General features: G+C 44.7%; 1 protein-coding gene across 1 annotated transcript; it reads left to right on the top strand.

Moving 5' to 3' along the window:
- The first annotated feature begins 8,010 nt into the window (after positions 1 to 8,010).
- Positions 8,011 to 15,811, top strand: LOC309524094 (uncharacterized protein). Its single transcript, XM_082208491.1, has 4 exons — positions 8,011 to 8,112; positions 12,678 to 12,901; positions 14,217 to 14,335; positions 15,560 to 15,811. Exons 1-4 carry the CDS (start codon positions 8,096 to 8,098, stop codon positions 15,719 to 15,721), a joined length of 522 nt encoding a protein of 173 aa, XP_082064617.1. The 5' UTR covers positions 8,011 to 8,095; the 3' UTR covers positions 15,722 to 15,811.
- Positions 15,812 to 17,827: the final 2,016 nt, after the last annotated feature.

The following is a 17,827-nucleotide window of genomic DNA, read 5'->3' as shown; positions in this document are numbered from 1 at the left end:
TAGCTGACCACCTCTTAAGAGTAAGATGGGGAATCAAAGAACTTAAGAGAGAAACAAAATATCCTTCCTGAACCTACTGGCCTACAAGCATGTTCCAGAATAAAATTAATAACACTAGAAGCTGTCAACACGTGACAGTGGCCACGTAGCCTGGGAGCGGCTTTGAGTGGCTAGCTAAACCAGGTGTGGGTAGTCAATGGGTCTCAAATCCTCAGTGAGTTAGCAACTTCCCCTGCATGCGACGACAGGCTCTGGTGGATTGAGGAGATGAGACCAATAGTGGGTCCAATGGTCAAGAAGGTGGTTTCTGTACTGTAAAATCTTAGCATGACTAAGCTACTTCTGGCGAACCAGAGCAGTGCACAGAAACGCCGTTTGCCTTCCCGCCGGAGCGGTACCTATTTATCTACTTGCACTTTGATGTGCTTTTGAACTGCTAGGTTGGCAGGAGCAGGGACTGAGCAACAGGAACTCACCCCATCGCAGGGATTTGAACTGCTGACCTTCTGATCGGCAAGTCCTAGGCTCTGTCCAGACAGCGCCACCCTAAGACTGTTGGGTGGCACTTGTACGTCTCCTTCTGGCAACTCATGCAGCCAAGCTGGTGCCAAACATATAGCTCTGCTTTTCTTTGGACCATATTAGTGAGGCCAGGCCAGGGTGTGTTTGTCTTGTCTGGGCAGCCCAGGACTTTCATACATACTCCCTAGGCTTGCAAGCCAGAGAGGTCACTTCGGTGCTGCTAATGGAGCACAAGCAACATGGGAGGCAGCAATTATGAGTTACTGGTCTCTGCAGCCACAGCAGGTGCTGTGATTCTCCAGTAGTTTGACTTCTCCCCCCAAGACACATTCCATTGTCTCTCAAGACAGACGGATGCCAACAACTAATACTAATAGAACATAAATTATCTTTCATAAACTCAAAACTTTGAATCATTTATTACTGCTTATTAAAAAAAAATAGCAGGCAAACACCATAAATTCACATTTGCAATGCAGCTGTCGCCATCCCCTTCTCAAGTCACAAAATTTAATTGTGAGTATAAAAATTACAAGGTAACTTAAAAAGAAAAGGAACTGACTTAGCAGAAAATCCAGGCACATGGCATTCCAATAGCACCCCCTCCTGGCCTCTGAAGTGAAGCTGGAGATAACTGGAAAACAACAAAAAAGAAAGCTGCAAAATATATGTTACATGAAAATGCATGTAACTGTAACCCAATGGCCCTTTTGAAAGAGGAAGAAAGCACATTTTGAGGGGGGTTATGAAGAGCAAAAAGTGGTGGGCAAGGAAGAGATGCTTAAGCCATTCTGCCATTGTCTTCCTGTTTTGTCCTCTGTCTTCCTGTTTTGAATCATCCCAGTAGCCTTTTCTCTTTCTTTCGCATTTGCCCTCAGAAACACATATTTTGAGCCTTATAGGGAAGGTGTGATTTGGAGCAAGAAAACGACAGGTGAGGAACGGTTGAGTATTTTCTTCCTTTGTGCATCTGTGCTCCAAATCACCCAAATTCAGAAGCCAGTTTTTCCTTCCCTTAAAAAACAAAAATGAACCAGTAGCAGCAAGCAATGGGCGAACCTCAGTTTCAGCAGTACCTTGTGGATAGTGGACTAGGCCTAGTCCCTTAGTTAGTGGCTAGTTCCCTAAATGTTCCCCTGGAACCTCCTTTCCATAGCCCAGGAAGCTTAGGGAGAGAGGTGCAAAGCTCATGCATGACCCCAATCACCCTCACAAACCTATGAAAATTTTCACTGCACGCCACTGAGTTTCAGATTTGTTCAGCTTTTCATTTTCCCAATCTTGACTTCAACTGATACGTAGAAATGACTTTATGATCTGAAAATAGAGAGGTTGTATGTACTTTTGTCTGGGACGCGGGTGGCACTGTGGTCTAAACCACAGAGCCTAAGGCTTGCCAATCAGAAAGTCGGCAGTTCAAATCCCTGCGATGGGGTGAGCTCCCGTTACTCGGTCCCTGCTCCTGCCAACCTAGCAGTTCAAAAGCATGTCAAAGTGCAAGTAGATAAATAGGTACCGCTCCAGCGGGAAGGTAAACGGCATTTCCATGCGCTGCTCTGGTTCTCCAGAAGCGGCTTAGTCATGCTGGCCACATGACCCAGAAGCTGTATGCCGGCTCCCTCGGCCAATAAAGCAAGATGAGCGCCGCAACCCCAGAGGCATCTGCGACTTGACCTAATAGTCAGGAGTCCCTTTACCTACCGTATGTATTTTTGTAACCCAAGAAAATCTATAATAAACAATTTTTTTAAAAAAAAGCTTACCACAATTGTCATTTAAAATGGCAGGGACTTACAAGAAAATCAATAGTTATCTCAGTGCACATTTTTCACTTATAGAAATTTTTGCACACTTAATTTTGTTGGAAAACTACAGTGCAGAATTTGAAGTGTAAATTTCAAGTATTACCTGTACTTCCATCCTTGTATTGTTTTGGGAACTGCAAATTTAGGTCACTATGCATAAAAAAAGTGAACTGGACTAAATTTCGCTCATATCACTAGAGGAAACCAGAGACAACTCTGCCCGCTCCATCCCTCTGTAAGAGTAGAGAAACTCATCCAATTGCTTCTAATGTCTTCACCACTGAAATCCTTTGCACATTCTCAGTACAGATAATTATTTATCTCATAGCCAACTTTTGACTTACAGCTGGCAATCCAATGAATGGAAAAGGAAGTGAGGGATAACAAAGAAGCAGAGTTCTTTATTATTTGTGGGGAAATTCTGAATCTTGAGAGGAGTTGTTGAGGGAGAAGTGGGGATCATTACTGTTCCATAGGTGAGAATAGGAATTTCTTTTTTAGATTTGAATTCAGTAGAAAGCGCATTTTCTCAAAGATGAGGATGAAATAATAATAAATAATAATAAATTTTTATTTGTACTCTGCCTTCCCCAGCCAGAGCCGGGCTCAGGGCGGCTAACATCATAAAACTAACACAGTATACAAGAACATAAGAACATAAAAACAGGCAATCAATTAATTAAAATACATCTTAAAATTAGTTCAGAGCAAATTAAAATCTGGACAGATGGCAGTCCACGGGTAAAATAAAAGAGATCCCAGCACCGAAAATCTCCTCCCTGGAATGGCGACTCTTACACTTTTTTTGCTTTCTAATTCAACACCAGATTGGTGTGATGATGACTGCATTGTTTTAATTCTTTAATTTATGAGATGTAATGACACTCGTTGATTTTGGAAAATGTGAAAACAGGATTTCTTTTTTATTTTGTCATTTAAAAATCCTTTAAAAAAATATTCCTCTTGTGAATCTACGACTTTGGAAGGAGACAAAGCTTCATTATGTTGGAATGCCCATTATTTTCATAGCAGAGAGCCCCAGAAACCCCAGAAGTGAAAGCAGGATATCTTCAGGAGAAAAAGGCTACAGACTAAACCCTACACAAATCTGGAGTGGAGTCCTTAGGATGGTTGGATGTTATCTTGTATGCCTCCTTCCAGCAACTCCTACAGCCAAGCTGATGCCAGACATATTGTTCTGCTTTCCTTTGGATCACAACAGTGAGGCTGAGAAGGAGGTATTGTCTTCTGGGCAGCCCAGGATCTCCATACACGCTGCCCAGGCTTGTGCCCCAGAGAGGTCACTATGGTGCTGTCATTGCAGCAAAAACAACACAGAAGGCATCAGCTGCGAGTTACTAGTATCTGTAGCCACAGTGGGTGCTGTGATTCTCCAGCAGCTTGACTTCACCCCCAGAGGTACACTCCATTGTCTCTCAAGACAGACGGATGCCAACAATTCCCTTCACATCAGCTCTCAGGAGGTCCAGCTCATGACCAGCACCATGTACACCATGTCTTGGGCTGATTGCACACACTCATAGGTGCCTGCAGCCAATGGCACTGAGAGTCAAATCTACACCAGGGAGATCAGGGAAGGAAATGTGGCTCAGTGGTAGAGCATCTGTTTTGCATGCAGAAGGCTGCAGGTTCAAACCCCAGCATCTCCAGGCAGGTCTGGGAAAAGACTCCCTTCAATCATGATATAAGGGTCAAAAGGAGGAAATATACTTACTATGCTTTGTACCATTGCAAAGACAATAATATCCTCTTGAATGTGTGTGAGTAGTATTGTTCAATTCCCACACACTCCCTTGGTTTTTGGTGTTGTTGAGTTTTGCTTTTGTTTTTTTTAAGAATACTGTAGCTACTTCTCTGACATCTTTATTTTGAGAATCCCATTGATCAGTCCCCTCGTCTATACTGTATGTTCCACATTAAGTCATTATCTCTGCTGTTCACTCCATTAATTCTGCTAGTTTTATTAGCAAAGTTCTGCCGCCTAGTCCTGTAACGGTGACAAGCATTTCGGAAAGCTAATCTGACAGATAATGACTCCATTAAGGGTTGAATACTAATTGGTTTACATCAGGGGCCTGGAATTAATTGATGCAAATAAATTAGCACCTGAGCATGCATCACCCCAGCTTTGGATTTTCCTAAATACCAAGGTGTTTGGGGTTTTTTTTTAAAGAAAACTTTACATCTTCAGAAAAATGTAACTGAATATAAACAAACAGGACAGGTAATTAAAATGTGGCAAGAAAATCTTCCAAGAAAGGTTTAATATTGCCTCCCAACCGATCTGAGGAGGAAATGATGCTTTGCTTGCACATTTTTCTTAGGTAAAAAGGTAAAGGTAAAGGTACCCCTGCCCAAACGGGCCAGTCTTGCCAGACTCTGGGGTTTGTGCGCCCATCTCACATCTATTGGCCGGGGGCCAGCGCTGTCCGGAGACACTTCCGGGTCACGTGGCCAGCGTGACAACGCTGCTCTGGCGAGCCAGAGCTGCACACGGAACGCCGTTTACCTTCCCGCTGGTAAGCGGTACCTATTTATCTACTTGCCCTGGGGGTGCTTTCGAACTGCTAGGTTGGCAGGCGCTGGGACCGAGCAGCGGGAGCGCACCCCGCCGCGGGGATTCGAACCGCCGACCTTTCGATCGGCAAGCCCTAGGCGCTGAGGCTTTAGCCCACAGCGCCACCCGCGTCCCTTTTTCTTAGGTATTTATGGCTTATATAAAAAATGCTTTTTTTCTTCACTTCCAAGACCCACAAATATCATTATTTTTGGTGTTATGGCAAATTATTGCTGCTAATAACAGCTGTTAATCTAATCTATCAAAATGGCACTTTATTACAATTTTAAATGGAGAGTGCAATTTGTGAGGTTTGGGGGCTGTGCACATGCACACACGTTGATGCAACCTCAGTTCACCCAGTAGCAAACCATATGCAAAAACTCTATCCTCCAATTTGGGAAAGCCTGTTTGTAACCATCACACCAAATTGGGCAAAGTCTTACCAAAGTCACATTTTGATTCAACATCTTAATTCAAAATGGCGTCTGGTGTCCAAAATATAGATGAAGACCATCTTCGGAACGCTAGTGCTGAGCTGGGAAGCAATACCTTAAGACTCACCCAAATCAGTGGGTGCAGTTTGGATCTGTGACACCAAATAAAGCAAAATCACACAAAACTGGAAGATGGTGTCTATGCAGATGTATTCACATCAGACCCTCCAGCTGTCCCTATTTTCCAGGGACGTCCCCAATTTAGAGAAGCCATCCCTGTTTCTGATTTGATCCCAGAATGTCCCGCTTTTCCTTAGGATGTCCGTATTTGCATTGGAGAAATGTTGGAGGGGATGGAGTTATCCCACCCCCGAGCTGTCTCAAGGCAACAACAACAACAACAACAATAATTTATACCCCGCCCATCTGGCTGAGTTTCCCCAGCCACTCTGGGCAGCTCCCAATCAAGTGATTAAAAACAGTACAGCGTTAAATATTAAAAACTTCCCTGAACAGGGCTGCCTGTATAATGCAAGGCAATCCTGTATAATGAAGGTTTTTTATGTTTAATGTTTTATTGTGTTTTTATGTATGATGGAAGTTGTTTAGAGTGCTGGCGCAACCCAATAAGATGTGTGAGGTATAAATAGTAAAATCATTATGGAATGGGACATCCCTATTTTCATTAGTGAAATGTTGGAGGGTGTGTCACACCAGTGCAATTTGTTTGTTTGTTTGTTGTGTGTGTGTGTGTGTGTGTGTGTGTGTGTCTGTATCCAAACAATAAAATCATAAAAAGTAATTAAAAAAAGGTTAAAAGCAAAAAAGAAACTAAAAACAAACCTCCATAGGCCTGGCAGAATAGAAAAGTTTTCCACATGCTTTTAAAAGTTGGTACAAAAAATGGCCACTGAATCTCCATTGGTAGGGTGTTCCACAGGACTGGGCCAATGGCACTGCAGCCTCGAGTTCTTGTTGTCAAACAAGCCCCAGCTACTCAGGGAATGACCAAAAACATTCCTGCAAATGATCTCAGTGAATGAGCTGGGAAATAAGGGTTCAGGCAATCCTTGGGGTACCCTGGGCCCACGTTCTCCAGGGCTTGAAAATAAACACAAGGAGAAATCTTGATGGGGGAAATCAGGCACAAACATCTATCACCACCCGATAGTGTTGCACCAAAAAATAGGCAAAGTCACACCAATGTCATGTTTTAGTCTGCCACCCTGATTCAAAATGGTGCCCAGCATCCAAACATAGGTGTAGACTGCCGCCTGCATCTGATCTGACATGAGGCAGATTCCCATGTACATATCCTGCACTCCTGCAACACTCCAGGTGAGATTGGCCACACACACCAGGCCAAAGCTCTGCCAAACCTCCTTCTTTTGAGGAGATGTGTGTGGTGCTTGGAGGAGTTTAATAACAACGGCTGGCAGACCATAGAGCTCTTTGGTCCTCATGCATACTGTTGCTACTGCATGGAAAGAGCTCTCCTAGCTTTGGGGGAAGCTGTTGTTCCTTGCAGTGACAATGACACTGCCTCTTCAACGAGGCTGTTTCTTTTCCAAGGTGCTAATCAAGTGAGATCAAGGCATTCTTTGCCACAGCTCTGTTGCTAAGTGATGATCACACTTTTGGGGCTCACCTTGCAAGACTTTGGAATTCAAACTATCATATTCTAACAACTGTGCCCAGGAAGAGGTACTCTGCACACAGTGTAAATTCCTTTGCGAATTTGTCACATATGTTAACATTTCTCTTAATTTTTGCATCCTTGCTTCCTCTTCTTTTTCCTTTCCTTTCTAATGTTTCCACTCTGTGGATTTTGGGGGAGGTGGGGTGGGGGTGATTAAGCCATAATGCATTTAAAGAATGGTGTAAATTAACTGAGGAGCTATGTTCAGGGTTGGCTCCAGGTTTGAATGGATCCACACTCAGCAAAGTGCCTACTGATAAGGCCCTTACTTCACGGTTTCCTCCTCCCCGCACCAGTATATTTGGCACAGTGTTCCATAATGAGGGATGCGGGCAGCGCTGTGGTCTAAACAACTGAGCCTTTTGGGCTTGCCAATTGCAAGGTCAGCAAATCCTCATGAGCTCCTGTTGCTCTTTCCCAGCTCCTGCCAACCTAGCAGTTCAAAAGCACACCAACGCAAGTACATAAATAGGTACCGCTCCGGCGAGAAGCTAAATGGCATTTCTGTGCTCTCTGGTTTCCATCACAGTCCTCCATGTGCCAGAAACGGTTTAGTCATGTTGGCCACATGACCTGGAAAGCTGTCTGTGGACAAACACCGGCTCCCTTGGCTTGAAAGTAGAGATGAGCACCACACCCCATAGTCCTTTACCTTTACCCACAATGAGGGTTTCTACATCTAGTGAATTGTGGAGAATTCATATAGATTATCCTGACTAATATCATACATATAATTAACTAGTGCATAATCTGACTGTCACAAGTTTATGAGTCTTCAAGGGCAGCCCCACACAGACCACACTGCAACAATCCAGCCAGGAAATTACCAGAGCATGGAGTACCATGGCCAAGTCATCTCTGTCCCAGAGGGGTCTCCAAACACTTGTCTAGCCAGTTTGAGAGAGATTCAAGTGATAGGCTGAAAAGAAACACTGAAATCATTGCATCATAATGTCCTATCAGCTGATGTGACAATATAATGTACCAGATAAACTGATGACTTGTACTTTGCAACTTCCTGACCAAAACATCCAGCTGAAGGGGGGGAAAATCAATGGAGCATCTAGATTGGCAAGTACTCACCAAGAACTCTTCATACCCAAGTAGCTCCCATAAACATTCCTAACAAGACTATTAGATTTATTTATTTGATTTATTTACCGCCCTTCACCATAAGATCTCGCAGCAGTTTGCAAGATAAAAATGCATGGTAAAAGCAAAAATAAATAGTTAAAACAACAAAACAATAACATACCCCTCCCACAAACAAATTTAAAAGACAGTAGAATATTATTCAGAAAATGGCCTGGATGAAAATGAATGTTTTTGCCTGATGCCTAAAGATATATATCGAAGGTGCCAGATGACCCTCCCTGGGGAGAACACTCCACAAATTGGGAGCCACTGCAGAAAAGGCCCATTCCTGTGTTGGCACCCTCCAGACCGCTTGTGGAGGAGGCACACGAAGAAGGACCTCAGATTATGAATGCAGAGTCTGAGTCGGTTCATATCCTCTCTCTTGACTTTCACTTATTGCTAAGTATCGATTCTCAGAACAATTTAGCTAATCATTCACCACCTCACAACTTATGGCCAGTGTAGGATTAAACCTTCTGGAGGCCCCCAGGCAGTCAAAATCTCAGGGGCCCCCCTCACAGTGATGTAGGTGATGTAGGTTTCTGAGTCAAATTCTTTCAAGATCAAGTCATTATTATTTGGATCCATTGTCACAGGAACCCTAAAAAGCGTGGGGCCCCATAGGTCAGCACCTACTCTGCCTATTTGTTAATCTGGCACTGGCTATGGCTTGCCACATGCTTCCATAGTTTCACATAAAATTTTGGCTTTAACGCATGCTAGGAAGCAAATTTCCCCAAAGCATTTTTAAAGACTACTGAACATGAACTGGGTTTGCTTCCCTGCTCCTCTACATGCAGCTGCTGGGTGACCTTGGGCCAGTCACACTTCTTTGAAGTCATCAGCCCCACTCACCTCACAGAGTGTTTGTTGTGGGGGAGGAAGGGAAAGGAGAATGTTAGCTGCTTTGAGACCTGTCGGGTAGTGATAAAGCAGGATATCAAATCCAAACTCTTCATCTGTGCATATGGGACCCAATCCAGCACTTTTCAGTCTCATTGATTCTAATGAAAATATTCAAGCACATGATTAACTCTTCCATTCAAACCCTTGCTTTTTTCAAAGTGCTTAACTTTAAAGGCAGCATTACCTCAGAGAAATAATTTTGCTTCCCCATCCATTACAAACTTCCTCCTGGAGATGCAAGATTGTAGCTCAGTCTCTTTTGCATGTCAAATGTCCCAGTTTCAATGCATCTCCAGGCCAAATGATCTGGTAGCAGGTGATGGGAAGACCATCTGCCTGAGATGCTGAGCAACCGGTGCCAGTCAGAGTAGACAACACTGAACCAGAAAAGACAATAGTCTAGCTTGGTTAAAGGTACATTCTAAGAGTATGTCTGTCCTTTTGAGGACAGAATTGTTTGTCTGAAGTAAACAAGCAACTACCCCACATGTGCCTACTCAACTGCCTCAGTGAACAGAATTGGCACTACAATGGTACCTTGGTTCTCAAACTTAATCCATTCTGGAAGTCCGTTCCAAAACCAAAGTGTTCCAAAACCAAGGTACACTTTGCCATAGAAAGTAATTGAAAATGGATCAATCCATTCCAGACTTTTAAAAACAACCCCTAAAACAGCAATTTAACATGACTTTTACTATATAATGAGGCCATTGATCCATAAAATGAAAGCAATAATCAATGTACTGTATTATAAAATAAATAAGACAGTATTGTAGATGATAAAAATTAAGATTAATTTTTTTTCTCACCTGCATTGATGTTAGTCATTGTTTGGATAGGCAGCTTTTATCCATTTCCACAGTCACACAATCAATCAATCAGTAGCTGAACTGGGTTCCACACAGTCACAAAAACAAATTAACCGAAAAAGCCTCAAAAAAAAAAAAAAGCAAAATAAATAGCAAAAACAAAAGCGCCAAATTTAATCCATTCCGGAAGTCCGTTTGACTTCCGAAATGTTTGAAAACCAAGGTGCAGCTTCTGATTGGTGCAGGAGCCCTGAAAACATTAGCCAAAAGCTGAATCAGATGTTCAGCTTCAGAAAAACCTTTGAAAACCGGAACTTACTTCCAGGTATTTGGCGTTTGGAAACCAAGGTGGTTTGAGTACCAAGGTACCACTGTACTACTTTGGAACTACTTGTCTATTGAAATCAAGCAAGCTCCTTCACTGTCCTCTTTTCGGCACCTCCTTAAAACATTCTTGTTTAGACAAGGCTACCCAGATGCTTAGTAAGTTGAGGCAATTTTAATCTACTTTAAGTATTTTATTACTTTATTATGTTTTATAGTTGTAATTTTTTATTCAATTTATTGTTTCATATTTTTGTAAATTGCTTTGGGTTTTGTTTTTGTTTTTTACAATCAAGTGCGGAAAGATGTCAAGTCTCTTGCGAGAGAGTGTTCCACCAGGCTGGGGCCAGTGCCTTTTGCCAGGGCTGAAAAGGCCCTGGCCCTGGTCAAGGCCAGTCTAACCTCCTTGGGGCCCGGGACCTCCAAGGTGTTATTATTTGCGGACCGCAAGGTCCTCCACGGGGGCATACCAGGAGAGGCAGTCCCGTATGTATGTCCTTAGGCTGTATAGGGCTTTAAAGGTTAAAACCAGCACCTTAAACCTAACCCTGTACTCCACCAGGAGCCAGTGCAGTTGGTAAAGCACTGGATGAATGTGATCCTGTGGCAAGGACCCCGTAAGGAGCCTTGCCACGGCATTCTGCACCCATTGGAGTTTCTGGGTCAGCTTCATGGGCAGCCCCACGTTGAGTGAAATACAATAATAGAGCCTGGAGGTGACTGTCGCATGGATCACAGTGGCAAGATCAGGGTGGGAGAGGTAAGGGACCAGCTGCTTAGCATGACGAAGGTGGAAAAATGCCACCTTTGCTATGGCTGCAACCTGCACCTCCATAGAAAGAAAGGCGTCGAAGGTTACTCCCAGACTCTTGACAGAAGGCGCTGGCACTAATTGCACCCCTGCAAGAGATGGGAGTTGGCCCCCAACTCCATGTTGCCCCTTCGCAGCCAGAGGACCTCTGTCTTCGAAGGATTTAACTTCAACCGACTCCCACACACCCATCTAGCCACAGCTTCCAAACATCTGGTCAGTGTGTCTGGGGCTGTCAGGATGGCCGTCCATCAACAGATAAAGTTGAGTACTGATGACAGCATAAGAGGGTGCATAAAGATGTTAAATTTAATTTACCATCCTCCAGTCCTTATGCTTTAAGGGAAGTGCTTACAACTCTGGAGATAAGCAAGCAAGGAAAAGAGAAGTTCCATATTACTGTGGTGCTTCTGTTTCCTTTTATATATATATCCATAAAGCTAGGTGTGCGTTTGGAAATTCAGGTAATATATTCATTGCCAGTCTTGCTTCATTCAGATATTACAGATAAACTGTGCATTAAACTGATTTGTGAAAGTAGAATAAACGTTGAGATGAGCTCATGTGGCCTTTGTTCTAATTTCATGATGGTTCAAGGAGGGGAAATGGGGAGAGAGGGCAAAAGAAAAAAGTGTGGCACCCACCCCTGGCATGTGTTGTCTAATAGGTTACCCCCAAGAAAGGACAGGAGAGAAATTTGATTAAGACCGCATTTTCCCTAATTCATCCTTTTTGAAACAATAACCAACCAAAACTCATCCATCCTTCAAAATCAGCACTACTCCAAATTTTACAATACGGTTCTCCAACTGATTACAGTGGTACCTCGGGATGCGAACGGGATCTGTCCTGGAGTCTCCTTCACATCCTGAACAGAACGTAAGACGCGACTGCGCTTGTGGTGTTTCGCCACTTCCGCGCATGCGCATGACGTCATTTTGACCATCTGTGCATGCGTGAGCGGCAAAACCCGGAAGTAACATGCTCCGTTACTTCCAGGTCGCTGCGGAGCACAACCCAAAAATACTTATCCTAAAGCATATTTATCCCGAGGTTTAACTGTAATGTGTAAAAGAAAGAAAAGCATATACTATGGTGAAGGGTGCACAGAGATGTATATATCGATAATAATGGCACAGTGTTTGTTGAGGAACATTGTTTTGTAAAAGTGTATATGTTAGGCAAAATGGGATAGAAAAGAATGTATATAGTAGGAGAAATTCACACTAAAATGATCAGTTTTCATGAGGACTTTAAAAAAATAACATTGCAAACTTATGAAGAACTGACCTTAAGACTGGGGAAATAAGAAAGAAACTGAGAGAAACCAAAACTGGCAGATTTGGTCAAACCTCCTCCCAAGGCAAAAGCAGAGAAAATGAAACACAGCATTAGTGCTGGCCACATGCAAGAATTTCTAAATTGTGCATATGTCGCATTTCTAGATCCTGGTGTCCTTTTTCTGGATCCTAGCCTCCCACACTTGCCTCCCGTTATTCTACCAGTAATTATCATATTTACATTGAAAAAATATATTCAGCAATATTTTCTTGACTAGAAAAGATGTTGGCTATTCATAGGCAGAAGAAAAGTGTTGTCATGTTTCCACATTTTGGGATCCCCCCCCCCACCCTTTCTTCTGTCCCCAGCAATGATGATGAATTCTATGAAACCAAACCAGAAGAGTTTGTGGGTGATGTAATGGAGACACAAATGAATGAAGACCCAGAAGGTGGTGAAAAAGAGGAGTATGTTGATGATGAAATGGACTCTGGCTCAGAACATCCCAATGGAAATGATGAGGAACAGCCTGCCACCGAAGAATACACATCCAAGGAAGCTATTAGTCCACAACAAATGACCCAGAAAGCATGTATGTTCCATAATCCCACCTGTTCATCAATAGACAGACTTGGGGGTCTGCAAGAAGCACTTTGCGTAGTTCCCTTGTCACTTGGTGGTGAAGCTGGGTAGCACAACACCTCCTTTCTCACCAAGTTAGTGAGAGGGGAAGCATTCCACAGAGCTGTGCCCACCAGTTCCTCACAGCTCGTAAGGAACAGGGGAAACTTGTAGCAAAGCTGGGCAGCAGAATGTTGTGCCACTCTGCCACCACAGAAGCCTCGCTTACCTGGGTTGCTTCTGTGGCAGTGGTGGGGCAGGATGCTGGCAGGAGTGCTGCTGCTTTCATTTCTGCCACCTGAGGCAGCTGCCTCACCTCGTCTCATGGGTGGGCTGGCTTGGGCCCACTCTGTGCCAAAAGATTCTCAGTCTGCTACATTCATAGCAGGGCACATTTCAGCCGTCTCAGAGTCAGAGGTTTCTACACTACCACCCACAGATCTCCCTCTATTCTCCATCCATGGCAAGCAAGAGGCATTATGACAGTTCAGCCAGGCAAAGGCACTCAATGTGGATCAACGAGGGTGGATCAATGAATTGTTTCACCTAGGGGATCTCAAGGGCCTGATAGAGAGGATTGGAGGCGCCTGAGTTTCTCCACCTTTGTTTTAGATGCTCAAGCAAGCCATTTTCATTCAACCTCATTTTCCTCCCACCCCCAATCTTCAACATGTTCTAAACCAGTGGTACCCAATTACCTAAATACTGTGGACCCCCTGTTTTTCAAAAGCCAAGCCATGGACCTCTACTTTTGAAAATGTTGATATCTATGTGTTGGTCTTCCAGGCCACGCTGCCATGCAAATCACATGATCTGTGTGACAGCACAGCACCCAACATTGTGTGTGGGTTGCATGGACCCCCAGGGTCTACGGACCACCAATTGGGAACCACTGCTTTCAACATTCCATACATCATGTAGGGAAATTTATGTTCAATCCTGGTTGCATCATTTCAAATAAATATGTTTCTGCAGGCTTGGAGACTCCTCTCCAGGTATTCATTAATCACTACATTGACTGACTACATCTCTTTGCTCTGCTGATAGGAGGGACCACCAAGATGGCTGTTATACAAAACAGGCGTAAGCTGCAACTAAATGTTGTAGTGTTTTCCAAAAGAAGTGTGTTCCTGTTCAGAGCTTCTGCAAGCCTGAACCAACAGCCTTCTGATGACATTCAGGCTTCTTTGAAGTGGGAGGGGAGTTTCTCCAGCAAAACACAGCCTCACAGAGCTCACCTATCTGTAAAGGCTTATTTCCCTAGTCATGTTCCTATGATTTCTTAGTCCTAGATTCCATTTTTGGTGAGCTGCCTCCAAAGTCCCTGATCAAGATCAAACTTCTGTTTCCAAAGCCTCCACATCCTCTACAAAGACCACAAACAAAGCCGTTGTTTTTCACTGAAGTAAGTGAACAATGATATATGTTCAAGATTTGTGTGGTGAATTTGTGGGATCAGAGATTTGCAAAGTATCAAGGTAAAGGGACCCCTGACCGTTAAGTCCAGTTGGGGACGACTCTGAGGTTGCAGTGCTCATCTTGCTTTACTGGCCAAGGGAGCCGGCGTACAGTTTCCAGGTCATGTAGCCAGCATGACTAAGCTGATTCTGGCAAAACCAGAGCAGCACATGGAAATGCCGTTTAGCTTCCCGACGGAGCGGTACCTATTTATGTACTTGCACTTTGACGTGCTTTTGAACTGCTAGGTTGGCATGAGCAGGGACTGAGCAACAGGAGCTCACCCCATTGCAGGGATTCAAACCACCAACCTTCTTTTCGGCAAGCCCTAGGCTCTGTGGATTAACCCACAGTGCCACCCGCGAAGGATACGTAAGTACAATTTTCAAACCCTTGGAGTTGCCCCTGTTTTAGAGTTTTAGCCTCCTTGTATGAGATCTGCAGGGGACACAGATAAATGAGAAACCAGAAGCAAGGAAGAAAGCTGTTTTATTTTCAGATGTGAGAAGAAATTTTGCATTGGATTACGTACTTGTTTTAAACAAGTTTAAAGAATTATGTTATGTATGTGTTATAATTTATTGCAACAGTGCGGCACACAGGGCCAATTTTGGCTTGCCAGGGGTTACAGTTTTTGCAAACATCATCTTGTCAATCAGCTGACACCTGATCGGTAATGGCAGCTAATGAGCAGGAAGGTGTGGTTCAATTCTTTGTTGGCTGGCAACAATAGTTCCATGTGCTGTATGCAGCCAACACAGCAGGATTTAACTCTAACACTCATGAGCTAATGATTGGGCCCAGAGTGGCTTACAAATCAATAAAAATACACATACAGTGCTACCTCAGGTTGCAGATGCTTCAGGTTACAGGCTCTGCTAAGCCAGAAATAGTACCTCAGGTTAAGAACTTTGCTTCAGGAGAACAGAAATCGCACGACGACGGCACGGTGCGATTAGCTAAAGTGGTGCCTCAGGTTAAGAACAGTTTCAGGTTAAGAACAGACCTCCAGAACGAATTAAGTTCTTAACCTGAGGTACCACTGTAGTCACAACAGGAAAAGGAGATGGGGAGGGTGGGAGTAGGAAGGTCAGCTGGCTTTTGTTTTCTGTAAGTAAATCTTGGTGTAAGAATGTATCGCAGCCTCTTTTCTTCTGTTGTTAATTTTAAGGTTTCCGTCGCTGTTGAAGAAAGAAGACAGGATACCACCATAGATGCTCTTATAAAGGATGAGAAACAAGAAATTCTGAAAAGTCACTATGTTCGCATTGGGGGCATGCTGGTTATGCCTGTACCTGTAGATGGTCCACTCTTCACTGATGAGGAAAAGTGATTGGGAGTCAAGAGACCACCTAGAAAAGCAAGAGCTGCACACCTACATCTTAGATAATAAAGTCAAGAAAGACCCAAAATGTTGTCCTCCCGCAAGCAGTATGTCAACACTCATAATTATTTGCTCAAAAATGTGACCACAAATCAGAGATAGCCCAGCCAACTTCACACGTATTGGGACATCATGGTTTCCTTGTATAGGAACAAGCCATCGTGAACTGTGGGCTCATACACTACATGCCCCCCTTTTCTTTCACATGCCAGAAAAGGGTTTGAAAGCTTCCACTTCTGGGTTTAAGCTAAACATGATATCTAACCTCAAGGAACTGTGATTTGTTCAAGCAGTGATTTAAGGACAAGGCAGGATCTATAGTCACAGTGTGAACCTGGCTTATTGCCATTAGCCATAGTGCTATACTCTCCCACCTTCCTTGAGCAGTTAGAACTTCCAGCAGCAGTGCTTGCCCATGTTTGGCTTCCTTAGAGAGAAAAGGTCAATGGAGACTTAAGGTGTTTTGTAACATTTGGGTTTGTGTACAAATACACATGTAGAGTATAGATGGAGGCAGACAGCATAGGTGTCATGACCCTGGAGTCCAGAAGTGGCAGTACACTTAGTCAGAGGCCACAGTGTCACCCAGTAAGGAGTCAAGCTGGTGGTGAGGTTAGCAAGGAGAAGCCCACTGAACCAGATGATACACCCCCAATAACTAAAGCCAAGACATTCATTGGTACCTTCCCCTGATCTCAGGGAACTGAGTACCACCCACACAACCTTTCCGGGAGGTCATCAAATACTGCTATTTTTAGGCAAATGCGATGGCCTTTTAAGAGGCTCTAGGGGTCCAAAGAGGGATGGAGATGATGAGAGGCGACCTGAAGTTAGAAGCTCAAAAGCCAGGCTCAGGTTCAGTGGTCCTCTAATCACCAACATCAGAACCAGAAACCTGGTCTGGCTCTGTAGCCAGTAACACTATAGCCAGTGTTTGCTGGTGCCTGGTAGAGCAGAAGGCAGAGAGGCCAGTGGAAGGTGGAGGCAATGGCGGACTGAGCCAGCTAATTCTCATTTTGCCCTCATTCTCCTTCCTACAAAGGTATACGAGGACAACACTGAGACTAAGGAGGCGAAAATGAAAGTCAGGCCCACTCTTTTGACTAGAAGTAAGTCAGGGGGGACGCAGGTGGCACTGTGGGTTAAACCAAAGAGCCTAGGACTTGCCGATCAGAAGGTCGGCGGTTCAAATCCCCGCAATGACAGGGTGAGCTCCTGTTGCTTGGTCCCTGCTCCTGCCCACCTAGCAGTTCGAAAGCACGCTGTGATGGCCTGGGAATCTGATTCAGAATCTGAACCTGAGGAGTCCCAGCCTGCACAGGAGTCCCCGCCTCCAGGGCCAGCTGAGCAGGGGCTTGAATCTGAAGGGCCTGCACCTGTGCCGGATCCTCAGGAGCAGACACCAGATGTATCCACTCTGACTCCAGAGGTGATTGAGGACCCATTGCCTGCAGGTACGCCTCTCCCAGCCCTGTCAGAGGAAGGTGAAGCTGCCCCTGGGTGCAGTAACCCTCCAGCCTCTCCTGAGTTGCAGAGGCTCAGGGCAGAGAGGCGGAGGGAACTGGGTTCTCTCAGGAGGAGTGCTCGCTTTAAGGCCAGGAGAAGCGGGTCACCTGTGGGCCGGGACCGCCCCTGGCCTCAGAGGAGATAAAGGCCAGTCAGCCCAGTCCCAGGTTGCGGGAGCAACAACGACGTTGGAAACCTGTTTCTGCCAGCACCCAGACCTGTTTTTCCAGAGTTCCCGACCACGCCCGGCTTCTTGTTTTGGACCCCGCTTCGCCCTTGGTGGACAGTCTCCAGACCCTTGGCCCAGGACCGGACTCTGACCATGCCTCACGGTAACAACCCCCCCCCCGGGACCAGCATACACGCAGTGCAAGTACATAAATAGGTACCACTCCAGCGGGAAGGTAAATGGTGTTTCTGTGCCCTGCTCTGGTTAGCCAGAAGCGGCTTAGTCATGCTGGCCACATGACCCAGAAGCTGTATGCCGGCTCCCTCAGCCAGTAAAGTGAGATGAGGCCACAACCCCAGAGTCGTCCACAACTGGACCTA

This window comes from Podarcis vaucheri (genome assembly GCF_965113315.1).
Source record: "Podarcis vaucheri genome assembly, chromosome: Z".
Taxonomy (NCBI): domain Eukaryota; kingdom Metazoa; phylum Chordata; class Lepidosauria; order Squamata; family Lacertidae; genus Podarcis; species Podarcis vaucheri.
The sequence above is the reverse complement of the archived record's forward strand: the minus strand, read 5'-3'. Positions and strand labels throughout refer to the sequence as shown.